This window comes from Sipha flava, unplaced genomic scaffold, assembly GCF_003268045.1.
Source record: "Sipha flava isolate LNK unplaced genomic scaffold, YSA_version1 421_pilon_pilon, whole genome shotgun sequence".
Lineage (NCBI taxonomy): Eukaryota > Metazoa > Arthropoda > Insecta > Hemiptera > Aphididae > Sipha > Sipha flava.
This window is the reverse complement of record NW_020273148.1, coordinates 48,773-69,313: the sequence shown is the minus strand read 5'-3', so window position 1 is coordinate 69,313 and position 20,541 is coordinate 48,773. Positions and strand designations below refer to the sequence as shown.

The following is a 20,541-nucleotide window of genomic DNA, read 5'->3' as shown; positions in this document are numbered from 1 at the left end:
AACTCGCGCGTTCGCCGCCGCGTTTCTGGTGCGCAAAACGTTTTTCTTTTCCGGTTCCGATCAACACGCGTCGCGCGCACTGCCGCCAGTCGTTTTCTCCGATTGTTATCATTTTCATTTTTTTTTTTGTCCCTTAGCAGTGCCGTAACAAGGGCACGGCGAACTGCGCCTGCACGCCAGGAACGCAAATCGTAAACGGCCGCGAAATCCGTATTATTGTTTCAACATTTTCCATCGTAATTCGTGTAACAAGTAGATGTTGTAATATTGTACATTTAACGATTAAACTATGAAAATAGCACTAGAGAATTCATATATGAATTATGAAAAAAAAAAATTAGTAAAATTAAAGGTTACAAAGTATTTGATTGGATAAAAGGCGTTTTCTGCCAAGTTTGCCAGTGGCGATAGCTAGTTTTCCTATGCAGCTGTCTGTTGGTTTTCAACCGCGGCGTCCGCGACGAAGACGAACCGTCGATTGTTCATTTTTTCGTCGAACAATGAATAACACTTTTTTTGAACGAAACGTTTTGCACCGTTGAAATGTATCTTTTCGCGCTATTATTCCGTCCTTACGGATTCGGGAACTAGAGAAATATTTGTGGTCACAAAAATAATTTTTATAAATATTAAACGCAGCGTTTTTTTACAAAATGTCAAAACTCGAGTTTTAAACGTTGGATAACTTCTGAACTAGTACGTTTTCAATTATTTTCATTTGTTCCATTCGCCGTTACGTTTGTTTGTTTGATTTTTAAATGTTTTGCTAAATTTCAAACGATTACCGGATTTCTCTTAGGTTCCGTGAGAATTTTATTCTTCATTAATTATTACCTTAACGCTTTATTCTGCTAAAACGGGTTTAAATAATTAACAAAATTAAGAACATATCAGAAAACGAATAACTAGTGTTCATAATACATTCTGTTTGAGTTTTTCTCTGTTGAATCGTAAAAATTAAAAGTATAATTCATCATTAGGGTCAGGATTTTTATGCAAATGCATATTCTTCTACAATTCACCTAAAGTAATTTTGATTATAAATGTCGACGTTTCGTAATGTGTAGAGTCTAGGGCTAATTTTTTTTTTGCATTTTTTTTGCATATTTGAATGAAAATGTATATTTATTTCATATTTCTTGATAGTTGCATACATTTTGCATATTCTATAATTCGTAGAATTTACGTCTGTGAAGATACCTACTGTCGATTTTAAATAACCCATCGATAAGCGATTGTCAATTGACATCATCGTTATCGATGGCCGACGAATGACGACAAATATTGAATATTTTATAATTAAGAGTTAAAAATGAGCTCGCCGTCATTACAACAACCTTTCTTTGTTTAATAGATACAATAAAAGAACTAGAAAAATCGAATGTTACTTTAAAAGATAGATTATTGCTCATAGAAAATATTAAAATTAAATTCGAAGAAGAAGGACCAGGGATAGATTTCGCTAGATCTAAACTTACAAATATGTTGTCAAAAATCATGGATATTCTACATTGAAAAAAATCAATGGTATAATTCACGGTAAGGTAACCGAATGTGATGAAGACGAGGAACTGTCAGTTGAAGATTTATCGAGTTTTAAATATGCACTAATTGCACCTTTGAAATTTTCTAAAAAGAAGTTGTTCCAAATACAAAAGTATACTTCAAGATAATCGTAGGAGTTTTCAATTCGAAAACTTGAAATCCATATTTATTACTTCGTACAGGCACTCATTCAATAATAATAATTTAGTAATACTTTAATTAATTTATAATACTTTTATACTTACACAATGTCATTAAAAATGTTATTATGCATTTTTCTTTTTAATAAACAATTTTTATACATAACATATTGTTAGTTTGTAAAAAAAAATCATTTTGCATATTTTTTGCATATTTATGACATGAATCTGCACATTTTATAGATTTTTATTGCATAAAAATCCGGGCCCTATTCATCATCATTAGAATATTGACCAACTAATAGCTATTGCCACTGTTTTTTTCCGAAAACTAAATAAATTCTTGTGCAAAAATTTAATAGCGATTTAAAGTATATAAACATGAACTAAATAATAAAAATTAATACATCTAATTGCATTTGTTCAATTTGATGAGACTTTTGTGTGTATTTAAAAAAATCGAAATTATATTTTATGATGATTTTCATGTTAATAAGTCTAGGGGAATAACTTTTTTTACATGATATAAGAAAAAAATTGTGACGTTTGATTTTACGATATTATGTTATATTTTTATGTCAAAGACACAAAGCGCTCCAAAAGGTGCACGCAACTCTTTTGCCTGCGACTGAGATTGGACAAGAATGTATAATGTTTTTCAGAATGTAATGAGTTCTATATTATGTACCCCACTCTCCTGAAACAAATTTTTAATAATAGAATACATTTTTGTAATTCTAGGGAAATATTTATGCTTCCACTTTCAACCTATTTATGTACCAGGTTCTAAAAAATATAAATATTGGAAAATATTTCGTAAGTTAGAAAAATATCGCTAAAACGTGTCTTTGTAGCGTTCTCAAAACCATGCGGAATAAATTAAACAATAGCCATTTTCGAGTTTAATATAATAAACACGTTTGCCCTGACAATGGTCTTTCCCGGCGGCACACGAAGAATGTTTAATTATTACTGTATCTCGATGTTTATGAATTATTAATTACAATAATATTTAGTAATAAATTATCCATTACGATACCTATTATTTTGAATGTACTACGTTCATATTTATTTATATTTTAATTATTCAACTATTCATTGGCACAAATCCCAGGAAGTATAACGGGTTCTGGTTCCCGCGGTCTCGACGAGTTCCCACAACCTATTGAAATCATTATCCTCCGATTTATTCCAATAGTAAAACTAGGAATAAAATATTAGTGTTCATGTTATTTATATTTAAGAAGTTTTTCAGAATCGCGTACATTTCCCCCGACTGTGTCATGTACCAACCCATAGAGTAGGAAATAAATAGTTAAATAACTACTTAAAACTAAGATGTTTCTAATGTTTTTCTAAGTAAAAATATCTTTTTTTCTTGCAGTACCTGCAGTTTAATATGTTAGTTCGAATTTTGTTTAAATTGTAGTAATATTTTCATACATGTTTTCGGTTTTAATTATTCATTAGTTGTTTTTTTCAACTTTATAATATTACCGTGCATGTAAATATACATACAAATCAATATTATATTACGTAAAAGTGTATGTATATTGGATAGTGTAAGGCAATGAGGAACGAAGCCTGTCGGTTGTGGGTTAATATCTCAGCATAATATTATAATGTATACTAGTATTTTTGGTATCGCCAATCAATTTTTAATTATGTTACGTAAAATATGATTTTATAACACCATCATTTGTTTTGAAATCATTAAATTTCTTGATTGTTACAATAAAATTGAAAATGATTAACTAAACGAATAAAAATTTACTTAGGATTTTACACTATTTGAAGAATTTATTCTATAATAAGTACATGGGGTTATATTGACGGATCGGACATTTACGATTCGTAAACAAACTGAATTGGTACAACGTCTATTTCGCCATAATATTAGTTACACAATAACACTGTCAATAAAAATTAATAAATCATAACTTTGTTATTTTGGTGTAAAAAAAATCGTATTCATTTAAATTAACAATGACTAATACAATAGTAACTACTATATATTAGTCATGTATCATAATATTGATTGTTGCATAATCGTTATTTAAGTTGGGATCGAATCGGATCGCTTTTAAAAACTGAATCTTATGGCGTTGAAAAAATAAAAATTTAATCCATCTCTAAATAGTAAAAATAATCGAAATGTATTGACCTAAATATATTTTTGGAAATATAATTTGTTTTAACCAATTTAAAATTAAATTATTCAAGATATTATTCGTATTATTTTATATTTGATTTAGTGTCGTTTTATGCTTAGGTACTATGCTCTTCGAAAAACTAAATAAATTTTAATATGATTTAAGTATTGTACATTTGCAGAGTTCCGTTAATTATTGAAATAAAAACATTAAAATTGTATAAATTGCACTTATTATTCGATTTCAGTGAATGTATTTGTCTCATTACAGTCGCCTGAGAAAAAATTACTTTGAAAATGCCGAAATCGTACAAGTACAATATTATTATAAGCTTTTAGGAATCAGTTGTATTACGTTGCGTTCTGTGTAACTGTGACTTGACGGTTGTCCAACGTCAGGCATTTGTACGCACATAGTGCATCAAATATTAGCTGCCAGCCCATGGTAACTATGTTACTCAACATAATAATTAACGCGTTGCAATGAAAACACAAACGAGACGAGCCGCTCGCTCCAATAATAATTATGCCATTATAAGCTGAAATCGCAGTTCATTAAAAAAAAGAGAGAAAAAAAACGTTGCTCAACGCGCATAACATGTACGTATTATAATATCGTACTGGTAAGTAATACAAAGTTATGCGTTGTTATTATTTTCAAACAAATTTATTATATTCGTATTGTTCTGGTATTTTCGAACACAATAATAAAATAATGTATACGGTGTAAAGTTTCTCTTCTCGGTATCTACGTATGTATACAGGGCGTAAAAAGGAAAATATTTAAACGTTTTCCTCGTATTTATCCGTCGCTCGGATACATCGTACACATAATGTCGCCTTTTATTTCTTTACTAGCCCTCTTTACAGCAGCAATCCCCCGCCGCAGTCTCTTTTCCGTATTCCTACACCCCATCGTACCATTTGCTATTACCTCTTTCCATTTTCTCCCTTTTGCTCCTTCTCCCTTTCGAATTTATTCACATTTTTCATTTGTTCGTCACTTCATATATACGTGTATAAATACATGAGTATATACATATATCTTTTAACGCATTCCGTTATTTTCATTTTGTTTTCTAGTTTTTTTCCTCTCTCCTTTTACTATTATTATTATTATTATGATTTTCCAATCAAATAAAAACCTTTCCTTAGCATTGAGATTCCTCGAAACCGAAATGTATTCGCATGCCGCACACCATGCATAAAAAGTATAATATGCGAAACGACGGACGAATATACCCTAGTAACATATTTCTAAGAATTAGTTTTTCGTTTTATCGTGTTCTTCCGTATCGTTGCGTTGGCGATGTTTCGACCACGTTTCTAACGTTAGTCCAAAAGCGAATCTTAAGGGGGAGGTTCAGGCGGGGAGTGACTCATAGTCAATGTTTGTTGATAGAATTGGTCTCTTGAATCTCTTTTTAGGTGTAGAGATTGAAGTTGATACTAGACTGGGGCAAACACTACATCACTGTCCAAATGACGCTACTGGTTTAATTGCATAGTAACAATAAAAATCTCTGTGTAACCCCGTGTAAGATGGAATCCTCCACAACTTGCTTTCAATGACAATAACGAATAAACTTAAAAATATCATATTATACGAACGTATTGTGTTCTTTTGTGACAAAGTATACATTTATAGTCCAGTTCATCGCCCCTGCGTTATTCCTTTATTGTTACGCGACGACGATGAAAATCTGTTGAACAACGACGCGAACAGGAAAAAATGTATATTAGCCGGTAGAGAGGGGATCGAATGCGGGGGGCTTCAGCAATCAATACCTATATATACATATGTTTATAAACGGTGGGGGGTAACATGACAATTCGCGGATACTTAAACATTACACGAAATCGCTGTCACATCGCATTCCGTAACTTTTTGCACTGCCCAAAGAAATAAATACCGCACCACCAGAGGAAAATTAAAGACACATTCAGTGGTGTAATCGATATTGAAATCGCGGAAGGAGATGACAGTCTATGGATTCAAACACGTTTTTGGGTACATTATTTGTGCCAACGCGGGAACTCGAAATCGCATGATTTTTTCCATTATTTTAGCGAACGTGACGCGATGACTTGCATCCAGTAATAACAAATATTACTTTATAAGTTCCCGAGTTTCGGGGTTTTCCAGCACAGCGCAGCGTAACCGAACCAACGCCTTCGAAGTTTAAATCAGTGTTAACGATAATAGTCATGTCTATCTTGGTGGTCGTGCCGGTTCCGAAAAGGAAGTGGTGCCAAACTACTCAGGCCAAATAAAAATACAACGGCCTCTAGCACCCCAGTGGCCACAAGCCTACATTTTTACTTTGCATAGAAAAATAATTTGTGCTCTCAAATTACATGTATCAAGCATGATTCACACTAGTCAGACGCGTACCGACGGACACCGTACCGTACCGTTCCGCTAAATATTTTATTATGTGTTTTAATTTAGGTAATTCAAATTTGAACGTTTCTGTTCCGTTCATACACGTACCGATCTGACAGAGTCCGTCCGGCGTTTCTCACGAGAATAATTGCGAGGTCAGAATATTGCAAAGTGCAAACCATAGATCGGCCCCTTTGAGCCCCGGTCTCATTTCAAAAACGTGGTCAGGCCTAAGCATAGGGTTCAGTGCCATTGCAAAGAGGACAAACACAGAAGAACACATCAAAGGATTTCCGCGAATTCGATGCACATTTATCACGACTTCGGGGGTACACGCGCGCTACAGTAAAGGGTTAACTGTTCAGTTATTAAACACCATTCAGTGATCGAACAATGTCAAACAATGTTTTGAACTTAAAAAAATTAGATATCTGACTTGTTAAATATTTTTTGTTTTCGATATTAAATGCAATGGTCGTACCGCATTTCGATAAGGCTATCGTGTGATCGCACGTTGTGTCAAATCACTCACTAATTGTTTTTTTTTTTTTTTTAATTTGAAACGCTTCAAATATATTGCTTATTTCACTAATTGTTTTAAACTACTATGTTTAAAAGTGATTTGGTTTCACATAGTTTTCTCGGTGTTTATTTTAAAATAAAACAAACGTACCATCGTTCTAGTCTGTGCTATAAAAAAAATCTAATACCGAAAACCAATTTATGAATTTGTTTTAACTACAGACAAATCCTGAACTGTTCAATGACTTGTCAGTTCACCCAATATGTTTTATATTAACACGGTCACTAAGCACAGATTATATTGAAAATATAATCGAATAGGTCTACGAGTGAAACATCACAACATCGCGGCCTTAAACCGCTTCGTCGATTGAACCACGCAAAAGTATCCTCCGACAGCGGTACCACGCGTAAACAATTATCCTGCTGCTTCCGTTGTACTTACCATGTACACAGCTTCCAGTCTTCCTGGCAACTGCGGCGAGCAGTTGAAATATTGGAAAATTAAAAGAAAAAATAACTTTTTTTTCACATATAATTTATGATTCTCATTTATTGGATGAAATTGTTTTTACATTGTTTTTAAACAGTCATGAGACTATGTCACGATTCATTATGTTCATAATATATATATATATATAAATCTTAATATATTTTATTGTAGTGTACAAATTAGAAAAAAAGAAAAAAAATCGAATCACGTTAGCTACTAGAAAATCTACATTTATCGTAAAAATAACATATATCATATAACTATAAGATACGCGCGAGACTTTTATCGTGACGGACGTTACACACAGTTGCACAGTCTTACTACGAGAAAAAACCAAAATATAAAAGAAACCGGTACGCGGATGAAAATTAAAACATGACGACTAACCAACGACTACCGTTCGACGTAATGATATAATATATAAATCGGTGTGTACATAAATAATAATTTTTTTTTTCATACATAATAATTGTGTACATTTTATTGATTCGTATTTTTTCTGCTCTGCTTATGGTTTAATAAGTATTATGAACAATATATATATTTATGTACAATATCGATTACATTCGACAATAATATCTTACAAGTTAATATACGATTTATAGCGAGTACCAATATATATATATATATATATATATATGTATTGCGCAAAATACGTTTTATTATTATTACGGTACACGAATAATTGAAGTTCTCCGGCGTTTGTTGAATAAACGAAATGCCGGTCCGTAATACGATGCACACGATGTTCCGTCGGCGGCCAAGCGTTCACTGCAGCCTCGACCAGTACGTGTGTTCGGGGGCTTGGCTCAACGGTATTTGCACCGGCACCGAAACTCCGGCAGATATTACGCCTGAAAAACACACACGATTGCGTTGCCGATGAGAGAACGAATAACAATACAATACAATACAATAACGATACAATACAAAAACAATACGGGCAACAGAGGGAAAGATAACGTTTCGAATCCCGTGCGTCGACGTTAAGGTCGGACAATCTCAAAGCGGAAATCGCGGATAACGATCGGAGACGACGAATAGATCGGTTTCGACGTGATCCGAATGATTTCGATCATAATTTTGCCGAGTCGAACGCGAACGATTAAACGTATATAGGCGTCCGCGCGCGCCGTCGTAGAATCAACATTTCATGTTGTACGGGCGGCGCAAACATCGGCCCCCTCCAAACGTGCGTTACCACGTTTTCGCACCTCGAACGCGAAACGACGGTTTATTGATCCGATCGTTCCGCCGGTAAAAGTGCACCCGAGCGATGTCGGCGATGGGGGTTCGCGACCACCGGACGGACCGGATCGCGGAGCTGCCATCGGAAAAGAAGAAACCCGACCGCAAGCGGTTCCGAGACCGCGCGACGTCCCGGAGGGTCGCGTTCGCCTCGGGCTTACCGCCGCGTCTCGTCCCTAGCCGAGCCGAATGTTATTTACCTGTGCCCGTGGCGCCGGGTGACGTGTTGGACGCGTGGTGCGTGGACGTGGGATAGGCGGCCGGGTGCGTGTTGGCGTTGACCGAGTGCGCGGGCGCCGGCTGGCACGGGACGCGCGGCGACGAGGACACCGGATGGTTGTACAGCGAGTCCGGCGGCGGGTGATGGAACATGTACGGGTACGAGCTGGCCGGGTGATGGTGATGGTGGTGGTGATGGCCGCTGGACACCATGCTGGACATGGACCTGGAACCGAACGGCAAACAAGTTCAATCAACAAATCGTCCCTGGAGAGCGTCGCGGTCTCCGGCGCACACCGACGAGAAACCCGTACCAGCGCCGACCGTACGCGTCTCGACCGGTCGGCTACGAACTCCAGCACTCGGTAAGGAACTCTGCGTTCCTAACCCGCCCACTCTACACTGTTTTCGACGTTCGAACCGACAGTTCTCCGGAAATCCGTTTCAACCCCGTGCTAAGAGGCGACGTGAAACGGGTGCATCCGAGATTGCCGTACCTCCGCCCACATCCTCAAACTAATTCGAAGTTTACGAAAACTCAAAATAAGTAAGTGATCGGTGCACACAACCGTGAGGAAAACACGTCCGATAAAGACCGGAAAAGTGGGGCGAAGAAGTCAACCTGTTCCTTAACGTTGTCATTCGCTCTCTCTCTTCCTTTTGAGAATTCGCCCACGACTTACCCGTAGTTGTCGGTCGGCATGGTGGCGATCGGTTGCGAGATGGACTGGTACATGTGATTGAATCCGGCCGCTTGGATGGACGACAGTCGGTTGTTGTGACCGCCGCCGCCACCGCCGCCGCCTCCGCCGGGAACTCCACCACCGGTCGCGTTCGACGTGGCACCGGCCGGCGGGCTGACGGACGCGGACGAAGAAGACAACGCGGCTGGCGTGCCGTTTTGCTGGTCGTGTCCTCCGCCTCCTCCGCCGCCGCCTCTGCGCTGGTTTCTCAATTTCTCCTCGCGCCGCCATTTCGCCCGTCGGTTACTGAACCACACCTGCGTCGAGAAGAAAACAAGAAAAAAAACCGCATTAATACGTTTACGCGTAAGGTCTCGTCGAACGATAATTGTTCGAGTCTAGTTCTCGGGCCAACGATTGTCCTGAACTAAAATCCGACACGTACGCGATGAGCATGTTGCGTCCAAAAATTAGACCGGAGCGAATTGTGTTTTGTACTGGTGAAAAGTTTACCTCAGCGCTCGTCAAAACTATGTACGTGCGTGCGATATGTACCGGGAAACGGTTTGTTAGCAATTAGTAAGGAGGTATCCTGTGGGTGTAGAATTCGCAAAAAGTTGGCAGCGCGGGAAACTTATTTCGGTGCACTTTTACTGCATACCGAAAAATCGCTCAAAAGGGAGGTTGTAATCCCTGTCGTATATTATACGTCGAACAGCATTAGATTGCGTATGCGTACGCTTTATTCGTGAATAACTTTAATCTGGATAATAGACGGACCGAGTACACGTACGCGCCGGAGCAACGCGTGTTCATTTCGTATAGCTTTCAATTTTTTTATTTTTATTTTTTTTTTCCAATCTATTTTATCTTTCTCTTTCTTTTTTACTCCGGGGTCCTTGTGTTCATTTGTGTTTTTCTATCTGTTATTTTTGCACGGGGGGAAAGGATCGTCGCATCATCGTTTATGTTTCCGTCAGGATTTATCATGCACGCGTACGCTGCTGCCGGTCGTTCTATTGATGGATTCCATTTCGACTGTAAACGACCATTCACCGAACGCACCGGTCCGTGAAAAAACCATATGCGACCAGCATTGCTCGCAGTACCGAAACCACGCCGTTCGGTGCAGTGGATTCGGGCGCGTATGTTTCTAATTTAGCTAATGACCGGTTGTCCTACATATATTCAATTCCGCTAATGTCGCGCGTGGCCGGCCGAACTACCCTCGTGCGTGGGCGCGCGAAATGCGAACAGAGGCGCACCCGCCACCCCCGGGAAATGCGATATTATACGCATAATAGTGGCGCCGCGTTACACAATATCGTAGTGTACAGTAACGGTACGGTTCGTTACAGTTGTCCAGCGGAATACCTAGGAAATAGATCGTCAGACACTCTTGAGTTCCTGTGATCGATATTTATGACCTCGATACGGGACTACAAGGGCTTGTCAATGCGGTAATATTTACATATAAATTACTGCACTAACAACGATACCACGTATCTAGTTTTTACAAGTTTTCAGGAACATAAAAAACAATTTAAACATACTAACATTTCGCGAACTGTTCACACGCATTTAGTACATTACGGCTTCCAATAGAATATAATAAATTTACAACGGAATGATTTCAGATATTATCCAGTGAATAAATTACATTTTAAAATACATCTTACCGCACATATTTTCATCAACAAAATTGGCAGATACGTAGTATTAGTGTAATGATACGTGGTTATCAAATAGGCAACACACAACGGTGTTTGTTACTTTATCGTATTTGGATGGTAGCTCTGGCCAAAACGGTAGTGCGAACGACTCCGTGCTCGACAGAGTTATGATCAGAAAGTGCAGGTTAGTTAGTTAGTAAGTTAAAGTAACGACATACCGCTGACTTAAGTGTAAGGCATAAGCGCCGAAATGAGATAAGAAAAAAAAATCTTATCCTACAAAAGCGCCAAAATCCTAGGTACGCAAAATGCGTGCCACGGTTAATAGATATTAAATTCAGAACTATTTCGTTCAAAAACTCTAAACGTTTAATCTTATTCGACAAATATATTCGCTGATTAGTAATCAGTGATTACGATAGATTGTCACAGATAGTGTGTGAGCACTGAGCAGTTTTATGTTATACTGTTAGTACCTACTTCGTAAGCATTTGTGTAATCGTCATTCATTAAAATGGATTTTACAAAAAGTGTTACGAATAAAGGTGTTGTATGTGTTTATGTATAGAATATGTGAAAAAAGTGGGATTAAAAAATCAACCAATTTATCATATTTACATTTATAATTTATTATTGATATTTTGGTATAAATTGGCAACCGATTTATTACATTCATATTTATTTGCATGTATAATTTATTATTGATATTTTTTTTATAAAATTGCAATTTTTAAATAACTACCTACATAAATTATTAATTTTGTCGCAAATGATATGTCGTTTTTGGACCTTTGGCGCTTATGTCACATGTGAGGTATAACAGATATATAATACAATAGATTGGCGCTTATGTACTACACATTTTGGTGAAAATGATAGGTAATTTTTGTACTTTTGGCGTTTATGTCATATAGCCGCTGACTTCGTGAGATATTTCTCCCCCTGCTGTTCGGTACATGGGCCGATCCATAACTGTTAGTTGACGGTTTATTAAGCCGCTGTATATCCGTCACGATCGGTCGCTACGGCTGTCGAACCCTCACCGGAAGAGGAGGGAGTAAATAACGAAACCGTCGGACCGTCTAGATTACGATTATACGCGCGTCGTTCGGCCAATTAGTTATTATTCTCTTCTTTTACCTGGTGAACGCGCGCTCGTCGAATGCGTTCAACAGGGTCGTCGGGCTTGCTCACGGTTGTTGGATTTATCGCCGACGGTGACCGGAGCCGAAGACCAGCGGCGGTCCCTTTGTGCTCGTTAAATTTATGTCCACCCCCGTCCGCGTATGGGGTTTCGTTGTCGTTACGCGGGCGGTCCGCGATTAATCAGGCTATTTATTTTTTTTTTCGTTTTCACCGCGTTTTTCGTCCCCTCGATGTCCGGCAGCGAAGAGGACAATTTCCTAACCGGTGGCCGCGGCGGAGGGCGAGGGCACGTCTCGGTAATTGAACCGTCTCCGACCGTTCGGCGCAAACCGATTGTTATTGCCGTGCGCGCAATATGTCCATTGTCGCTAACGAAATCAAACCGGCCGGTTCGCGCACCCCACGCGTAACGACACTTCGCTGCGGTCCGGCAATGTTTGCCAGCGCAACGGTACCGTTGAAATCATCGTGATCGCGAAATCGACCGTCGTCGTCACCAGGGCCGGGAAAATAAGCTTATACTTTTAGCGAGGCCCTTTTACAAAAAGCTATTCCTTTTTTTTTCAGAATTAGTTATTTTTAATAAATATTAATTAAAATAAGTTTAGTTTATTTGTATATATTGTTGAAAATGATATTCTTTTTTTTTAACATATTTATTCGACACCGTTTTATATGAAAAAAAATTGGTCGCTTATTGTGGCCTCTTTAAACTCGTTGCCCGGGGATATAGCCCCCCCTCCCCTTGATCCAGCCCTGGTCGTCACGGCCGACCGTAATATTACTCTTTTATCCTGTCTCCTCGCGGTCTCGTAAATAAAAAGAACCACACGCACGCACACCAACGACGATGCGGTAACGGTATGCGGCGCGTGCGTTCGTATAAGGGTGGGTTTTCGGGCACGAGGGAGGAGAAACGTTTTTTTCCCCGGTCGCAAAGGGACGATGGAAATATTTCGCACGCACCGCCACCGCCGCCGGAATGCCGGTGCGTATGGTCTTCCGGCGCGGGGAGGTTGCCCGCTTTTCAAAATCAATACCCGTCGCACGCGCGGTTTTCATTGTCGCCCGCGCGGAAACTCGGTCCAAACATTATTCGCAACGTTCCCGCGGCGCGGTCCGTGTTTCTCAGCCGCACGCGAACAGGATTTTCCGGCTGGACGGGACGCGTGTTTTACTCGAGGATTAATCCCAGTAAAAACGTACCGTTTCGGTACGACGTTCTTACCTGGATTCTGGCTTCCGGCAAGGAAATGTTATCGGCCAACCTCTCTCTGGCGAACACGTCCGGATAATGTGTTCTCTCGAACTCTGCAAAGCAATAAATTTTCACACGATTAACATACACGCCTTATAAAACGTTGCGCTATCATAATCGTTCACCAACACTCTGTGTTACGCGAACCTAAAACGATCTCATCAAAATCGTTTACGTTGTTTTATTGGCTTATCGAAAACACCCGAGTCGCAACTGCTACGACGGGTGACGACCGACAGACGGTCGCAGTGATCTCGGACCGAAATACTTTTGATCAATTTGTTCGTTAATTTAAAATTATTATGTTTACATCTAACCGGATCATCGATTTAACGAGATTTTTGAAAATTCATATATCGTTTTCAATGTCACTGCTATGGATTCGAAATGGTTTGGCCATCGAAGTGGAATAACAGAATTACTACTCGTCCAGTCATACGCGAATAGTACGAATAGAAAATATTTTCATTAAAAAAAAAATAATAATAATTACTGTTGTTGATATTATGACGAAACGTAATCATTGTAATCGTTTCATGTTGCTGACAATGAAAATCCAACGGGTTAATGTTTTTATGGTAGAGATTACAGTAATATAGCATAGCAGTGTTTTCACGCGCTCCATGTTTCTTCGGTCTTAATAGCACGTTATATTATTCAAGTAGACAGCGTGTAAAGCAACAAATGTTCCGTTACAGCCGCAACGAAATTCTGTATTCCGTGTAACAGTAGATACAGATCATAATGTACGAGCGATTCGAAAATTGGAAAGCATGTGCACGTAGAAGAAACACGCCAATACGGAATTACAAATGGATGGTTATACTCGATCAATGTCGTCTCGCATAACGATCGATTCAGCTCGAAACGAACAGCGTGAAAACCGTACGCGAAGAACGGGGAATGGGAAGGAATGGACATGTCTGCCGGGCAATCAAACAGCTGAAAATAATACAATTTGGATCATGTACTAATCCTAGCGTTTTGTTGCGGCGCGGTAGATCGACATGGTTTAGAACTGCAGCGTGTTGAGCAGCACACGGACAAAAATTGTAAGACCAATTTATCCCAACAGATATAGACGATAACGATGTAATATTATAAACGTAGAAAAAATAATCGACCGGGTCAGACGACTAGCGAAAATGAACTCGTGTACCGTCGTCCGATTGTGTAAATGACCATCGCGAAACAACGTTTTACTGTGACGGGCGCCGCGAATTCGATGATACGTTAAATGTGCAACAAACCTTTTTCTAAGCTGTCTATTTGGTCGTTGGTGAAACTAGTCCTGTTTCTTTGCAGTTTCCTTTTCAGTCTAAGTCTTAGTTGCGAATCATCGTCCGCCGACGAATTGTGCTCCGAGTTGCCATCGGATGTGCTCTCCGGTGCCAATTCAGCAGCTGAAACACGAGTTCGAGTTCGGCTTAGTGCGTGAAATCGAAAACAAAATACCGAGGAATACGTTATGTACACAGTGGATCAATCAATTTGACGAGTATGTAATCATCTTATCACGCGTAACGGTTCACAGATCGGTAAGTTAATCTTAACGTATTTTCATGTAGGTTCGATATGAATTTCACATGATCGTTTTTGATTATATTTGTTAATCTTTTTATATAGAAACTTAGAAACTCTGTATCGTCTCAGTCGGGTAGATGATACATAATAATATTAAAATATAGCTAAGACCGCTGCCATCGGCTTTAACGTTTGCGTTTTAAAATGAAAATTCACAGAAATTATGGCGTTGGGCGCACAAGATTTAAATAATAACATACGTCGTCTGTCCGTCCGTCAAAAACTGGTCAAGTAGGAAATCGAGCTACCGCTGTTTGGCGAGTAGAATTTATACCGTGGCATACAATTGCTATAAATAATCGTTTATAATTGTATAGTAACTAAACTTTTCATCTGAAAATATTTTAGTCTGCTACATACGCATTGATAAGTTTTAATTTATTTTTGTTTTTTTTTTTTTTTTGTTTCATGTCTTATCCGTATCGATTATATCCACGAGTACAGTAGTTGTAATTTCTAGTGACGATAAAACGCGTAACGGCTACGATTGACATTCAAAAACTATATTGTGGTTATTTTAGATCGATTACAATCTTATTACGTAGCGTACGCAGCCGATCCGTATTATTAATCTGTACAAAAACTATATACCAAACCACTAGTATTATTATTTTCGTTCTACGCGCGCTGGCGTGTATATAATATAATAATATAATGTAATACGTATACGTGTGCTTTTATCCGATAATAATAACTCATCCTTTATGCATCCATTTTAACAGTGTTTTGTTCTACTTTCGATTTTGATCGGCTTCCACGAGGGAGGTCTGAGTACGATTTACACACACACACACACACACACTCACACACACATAAATGTACATCGGCGTACACACGTGCGCGCGCGGGACGCGATCAATCGTTGTGTGGGTATGGGACGTGGGTGAACGAAGGGTACACGTGTGTATAAAACCGCTGGCGGGTCCGTGCGTGCGAGTTGCGTGAAATAACCCTCGCGGCTGCGTCGGCGATCGAAGAGTAGTGGTAGGGCGGTCCGGCGCGGGCCTATCGGAACTCTTGCAGGGACGACGGGGAGGATCTGTGGTGCGGTGTGCGTCGGGCCGGAAGACCTGCCCAGTCATTGTGTTGAGCGGTGGCGTACATTAACGAGGGGGGGAGGGGGTGCAACGTGTATATAAACGTTATCGGGGTGTCGGCACCGTGACGGGGCGAGGCGACCATGGACGACCGAGGACGACCGACCGGTGCAGTTCACATTTTAAAGGGATGTTTGCACGCAGGCGGCAGCGGTAGCGACGGTTGTGGTGGTAGGGACGTGACAGCCCGGCCGCTGGCGCAGACTTGGGCATGTCGCCCCTTTCCGGAGAAATTAACGGGCCAACGTAACCGGATTTCGATCGGTCGACTGCGCGGATGGCTGGTTGAAGGTTTACATATCACCACATTGTCGGTGCGAGGAAAAAAAAGCAATAAAAAAATAAATAAATATGAACAATCGTCCGGAGATGACGTTTCGTGCGTGAACCGCTACCAAAAGGCTTGTCTGTGACCACCGGATTTCTTACAACGTCACGTAAGACACGAGAAACACTGACCGTCTACGGATTCCGCATCGTACATGCATGGACCACGATATACACGGACAGGAACACAATAGACCGTAAATATTCTGTTCTTCGGAAAAAATCAAAAGTTTACCGCTAAGTTTGAACGTGTTTGAAGCGCCTCGACGTGTAAAACGATGTTCAGGACGTATTGATTCGAAGAATAAACAAGGGACGTCGGACAACCCGAAAACCCGTTGGGTAAGATGACCCGAGACAGGCGTGGATCAGAAATCGACTTTCGACGTGCGCACAATGGTTAAAGATAAAAATGAATACCCTGATTGCAAAGGCTACGGTTCTCACGACGCGCCGTCGAGCTAAGAGGGATCGGTGATTGAAACGCGTTCGAATAGGGACCGAAAATGAGGATACTGTGAATATTTTATTTTGAAGCCGAGATGGTTCAGATACAATATGGGACCTAATCACTCTAATTATTGAAAACCCGAATTCCTTTTGATCGGCCAAAGTCGTCGTATAAAAGTGATGGGTTTAAAACCGTTTTCTGGCGGACGACCGATATTTTATTTACACATGACCGAATTACGTGATTTTATTAGTATGCTACGTTCAGTAAATTTTATTCCGCGTGCAACAATTGTAATATATCACATAGATTATAATTAATATTTATAATCAAAGGCTAATGAATTCGATGTAACGAAGGCGTATTCATTGTTATGTTTATTTTACCGTCTCGAGTTGGTATGAAGTTAAGTACGTCATTGTTTTTCGCATGTAGGCAACTAAACACACCAAGTGAATTATAAATTGTATAGCCAACACACAACAAAACATCGTAATTTCATAAAATCTAGTATGTCTACGAGATTGTTAATAAATACATTTCATACATAATACATTGTATATTTTTTGTTACATTCAGATCGTATTTAATTACGAGTCGACGGTACACCTTATCGGTATGTATAAAAAGATCGTGTGCGTTATATTTTTAATTAATATTTTAAAAAGCCATGGGAAACGATGGTACGAATATAATACCTCCTCGAGGGTAGTACTTTTGAAAATTTAGTTTGAGTATTTTTTACTCCTAAATCACTTCACGGTGGGGGAGAAAACAGTGCAATTTAAAGAAAGCCGCGGTAATATGTTTCAAAGGTTAATACGGTTGTGTGGGATGTCCTTTTATGTGTTAGAAAAAGCGTGTTTAACGCAGCGTGTATAATTGCAGGCGGAATTTCATTTAGAGGAAAAAAAAATAGTAGATTGAATATAGCAATAACGTGGTATTAGCAGTCGTAGTGGTAATGATGAAAACAATTGGAAAAATAGTCAAAGAAAATGATGAGAAAGCTTCTATGAAAACAGTGTCACATTACATCTGGACTGTATCGCGATTTTCTGTCGAATAACAAACGCAATAATTTAAAAATATTTAACATTCGTACATTCGCAATGTTTGAAATAAAATTTATTGATCTCCACAAGTCGGCAATATCGTTTTAACCGTACAAAACAATACGCTACACAGCTGCAAACGAATCGCGATCGAATGTAATAGGTTTTGAAAAGTTACATAAGTGTTATTATTCGATTTCGAATGTGAAAAATTAAAAAACTATGACGAAAAAAAGTTGATGCGTATTAAAAGAAAAAAATGATCAGAAGGGATTGAATGTACTTGGCTTATAAAATTATTTCCATCAGTACATATTGGGTGGAATTAAAAGTTGTTCGACATCGACTCCAACACGAGGTGCGTTAACCGCGAGAAAACTTAAACAGTTCGCGCGGTGGTCGGCCTTCCCTGTATAATATCGGGGTTCCGATATCCGAAAGTGCAACTGGTATCGGGGGGGGGGGGGTTGAAGAAACCTGTGAGGATCTCATACGAGGGCTCTGGCTAGGACGAAAATGGGATAGGGAAACACGGTTGTATGCTCACCTCTCCTTTGGATCTCGTCCCTGGACACGGCGGTGAGTGATGCAGCGGTGGCCGCGGCCAACGAAGCGGCCGCCGGGTTCCCGGGATGATGGCCAGCCGATCCGATCAGTGCCGGGTGGTGCGGCGACGGAGCACCGCCGTGCACCGCCGCTCCTCCGGCTGACGACGGGGGTGGCGGCGGCGGTGCAGCGTACCACGGCCAACCCGTTTGCCCGTTGAACATGCGAAGCTTGTCGTACACCGACTCGGCAGCACCGCCGCTGCCGCCGCCGCCGCCCAAACCTCCTCCACCGCCCGGTTGATGGGCCGACGAGGCCTGGTGTTCCTTTTGCGCGGCTAAGTTTCTCAGCACCCGGTTGATGGACGACACCTGAAAAGACGCGAACGTACGATAAGTTTACGGTTGCAAAAACATTACGCGTTCTCAAACCTTGAAACGATTTTAATTAATCATTTTGGGTGAAAACGCTTTCGGGAGCGGAAAAGAATAATATTTAAAAGGGGCTCGAAAAAAAAAAGGTTTCACCGAATTCGTTCGATGTACACTATCCTTTTTTGATAACGGTTTGGTTAATATTTACAAAACGGGCCGTTTATGCTTGAACACCGCTTCGTCGGATCGAAGTGATTAGTTATTAGAACGAAACCGTCATTCGAAAAACTCGCGATTATGTACCGTTGCGATTGATGCACATTACTGTGTACAGATGTCATATCAGTTTTTATAAGATTCATCGGACCCACATAGTTGTTTCTGTTCTAAGGCTTTTACCGTGTACAGCCTTTTTCGTTAGGATATTATAAATAACCCTTTACTGTGTTTAGTGTGTCGTCGTTTTACTACAAAATGAAACATTATTTTCTTCCAGTGACCCGTTGCCGGTGATTAATGAACAAATAAACTACTATTAATTTTAGTACTGTTTGGTTAATATTTCATAAGATTATCAATTAAACAAAGTGGTTTAAAAAATAACACGTTTGAGGAAAAAATGCCCGTTTGGTTTTCCGTATGTGTTGAAAAGTACAAATCCAAAATCATTTTCCAACACGTGTCTTCGATAATGACTCGTATACAATTGTGCGCCGCTTACGTTCACGGTATAACATCTCCTAAGTATACCTAAACGTATAAACGCTAAACAAGCGCATGCGCTCATTGATCGGGGGGGTCAGGCAGAGAAGGGTATGTTATAAATTATGTTCTACGGAGATGTAATTTTAAATTTAACTCTCCGTATAACGTTTTCGATTATTATTATTATTATTATTATGATTATTATCATCGAGTGCAGTTATTATTGTTATTACCATCGAGTGCAATTATTATTGTTGTTATTGTTTATTACGTATTCGACCCGCGTACGTTTTGATTATCGCGTGTAAACACGCGTATTTTTATATATACTTATTGTGTAATATGGGCGGTGAAGGGAATAAGGACGCGGTGAGTTGAAGAAAATGCACGCGCCGTGGTGAACGATAGGGGGAAGTGCACTGTGCAGTAGAAAAATTTGTTTTAATCAGTCCGTGCGCATTGTCCGTGCGCAAATCGGTGTGTTAATTTGGACAAATGCGGCGACGGTGGTGGCAGGCCGAAGGGTGGCAACTGCAGCGGCGGCGGCGGCCGTTGCCGTATAATGAAGTATCGGCTGGCCAAGTCATTGAGCAAACACAATATAACAAACATTTTGCGCTTTAAGGAGAGCGTTTAGATAAAAAATAAAAAACAGGGGCGACCGTTGGCCGCGACGGGGTGTTGAGCGTACCGCGCGATGTATATTTTTTAGTTGTTTTATGTGCGGTAATTGCGAGTCTTTAAAAAAAGAACGAAAGAACGGAAAGGGGATGGAAATTATTTGTTTGTTTTTCAGCTCCACTGATAACCCGAGTTGTTTTCATCCGTCCGTATTGAATCTGCGTGCGCGTGCACATAGATCATAATGCATGTACCGCATCACGCGCGCCCGCTCCACCTTCCGCGTAAGTTCTATTTAATCCAACCAATAGTTATC

The 20,541-nt window shown here is 39.8% G+C and overlaps 1 protein-coding gene across 2 annotated transcripts in view; it reads right to left on the bottom strand.

The window, feature by feature from the left end:
* Positions 1-7,356: 7,356 nt before the first annotated feature.
* The window catches only part of LOC112689061 (paired box protein Pax-6-like), a 48,910-nt gene continuing 35,725 nt past the window's right edge, over positions 7,357-20,541 (bottom strand). Inside the window, exons 6-11 of one of the 2 annotated variants that reach the window (XM_025562560.1) lie at positions 18,527-18,896; positions 14,716-14,868; positions 13,436-13,518; positions 9,389-9,705; positions 8,687-8,931; positions 7,357-8,092 (exon numbers count right to left, since the gene is read on the bottom strand). In XM_025562560.1, the coding sequence (XP_025418345.1) occupies positions 8,007-8,092; positions 8,687-8,931; positions 9,389-9,705; positions 13,436-13,518; positions 14,716-14,868; positions 18,527-18,896 (1,254 nt within the window). In that variant the 3' untranslated portion in view covers positions 7,357-8,006. The remainder of the gene's footprint in view (positions 8,093-8,686; positions 8,932-9,388; positions 9,706-13,435; positions 13,519-14,715; positions 14,869-18,526; positions 18,897-20,541) is intronic. The other variant, XM_025562561.1, reaches the window with a different exon arrangement.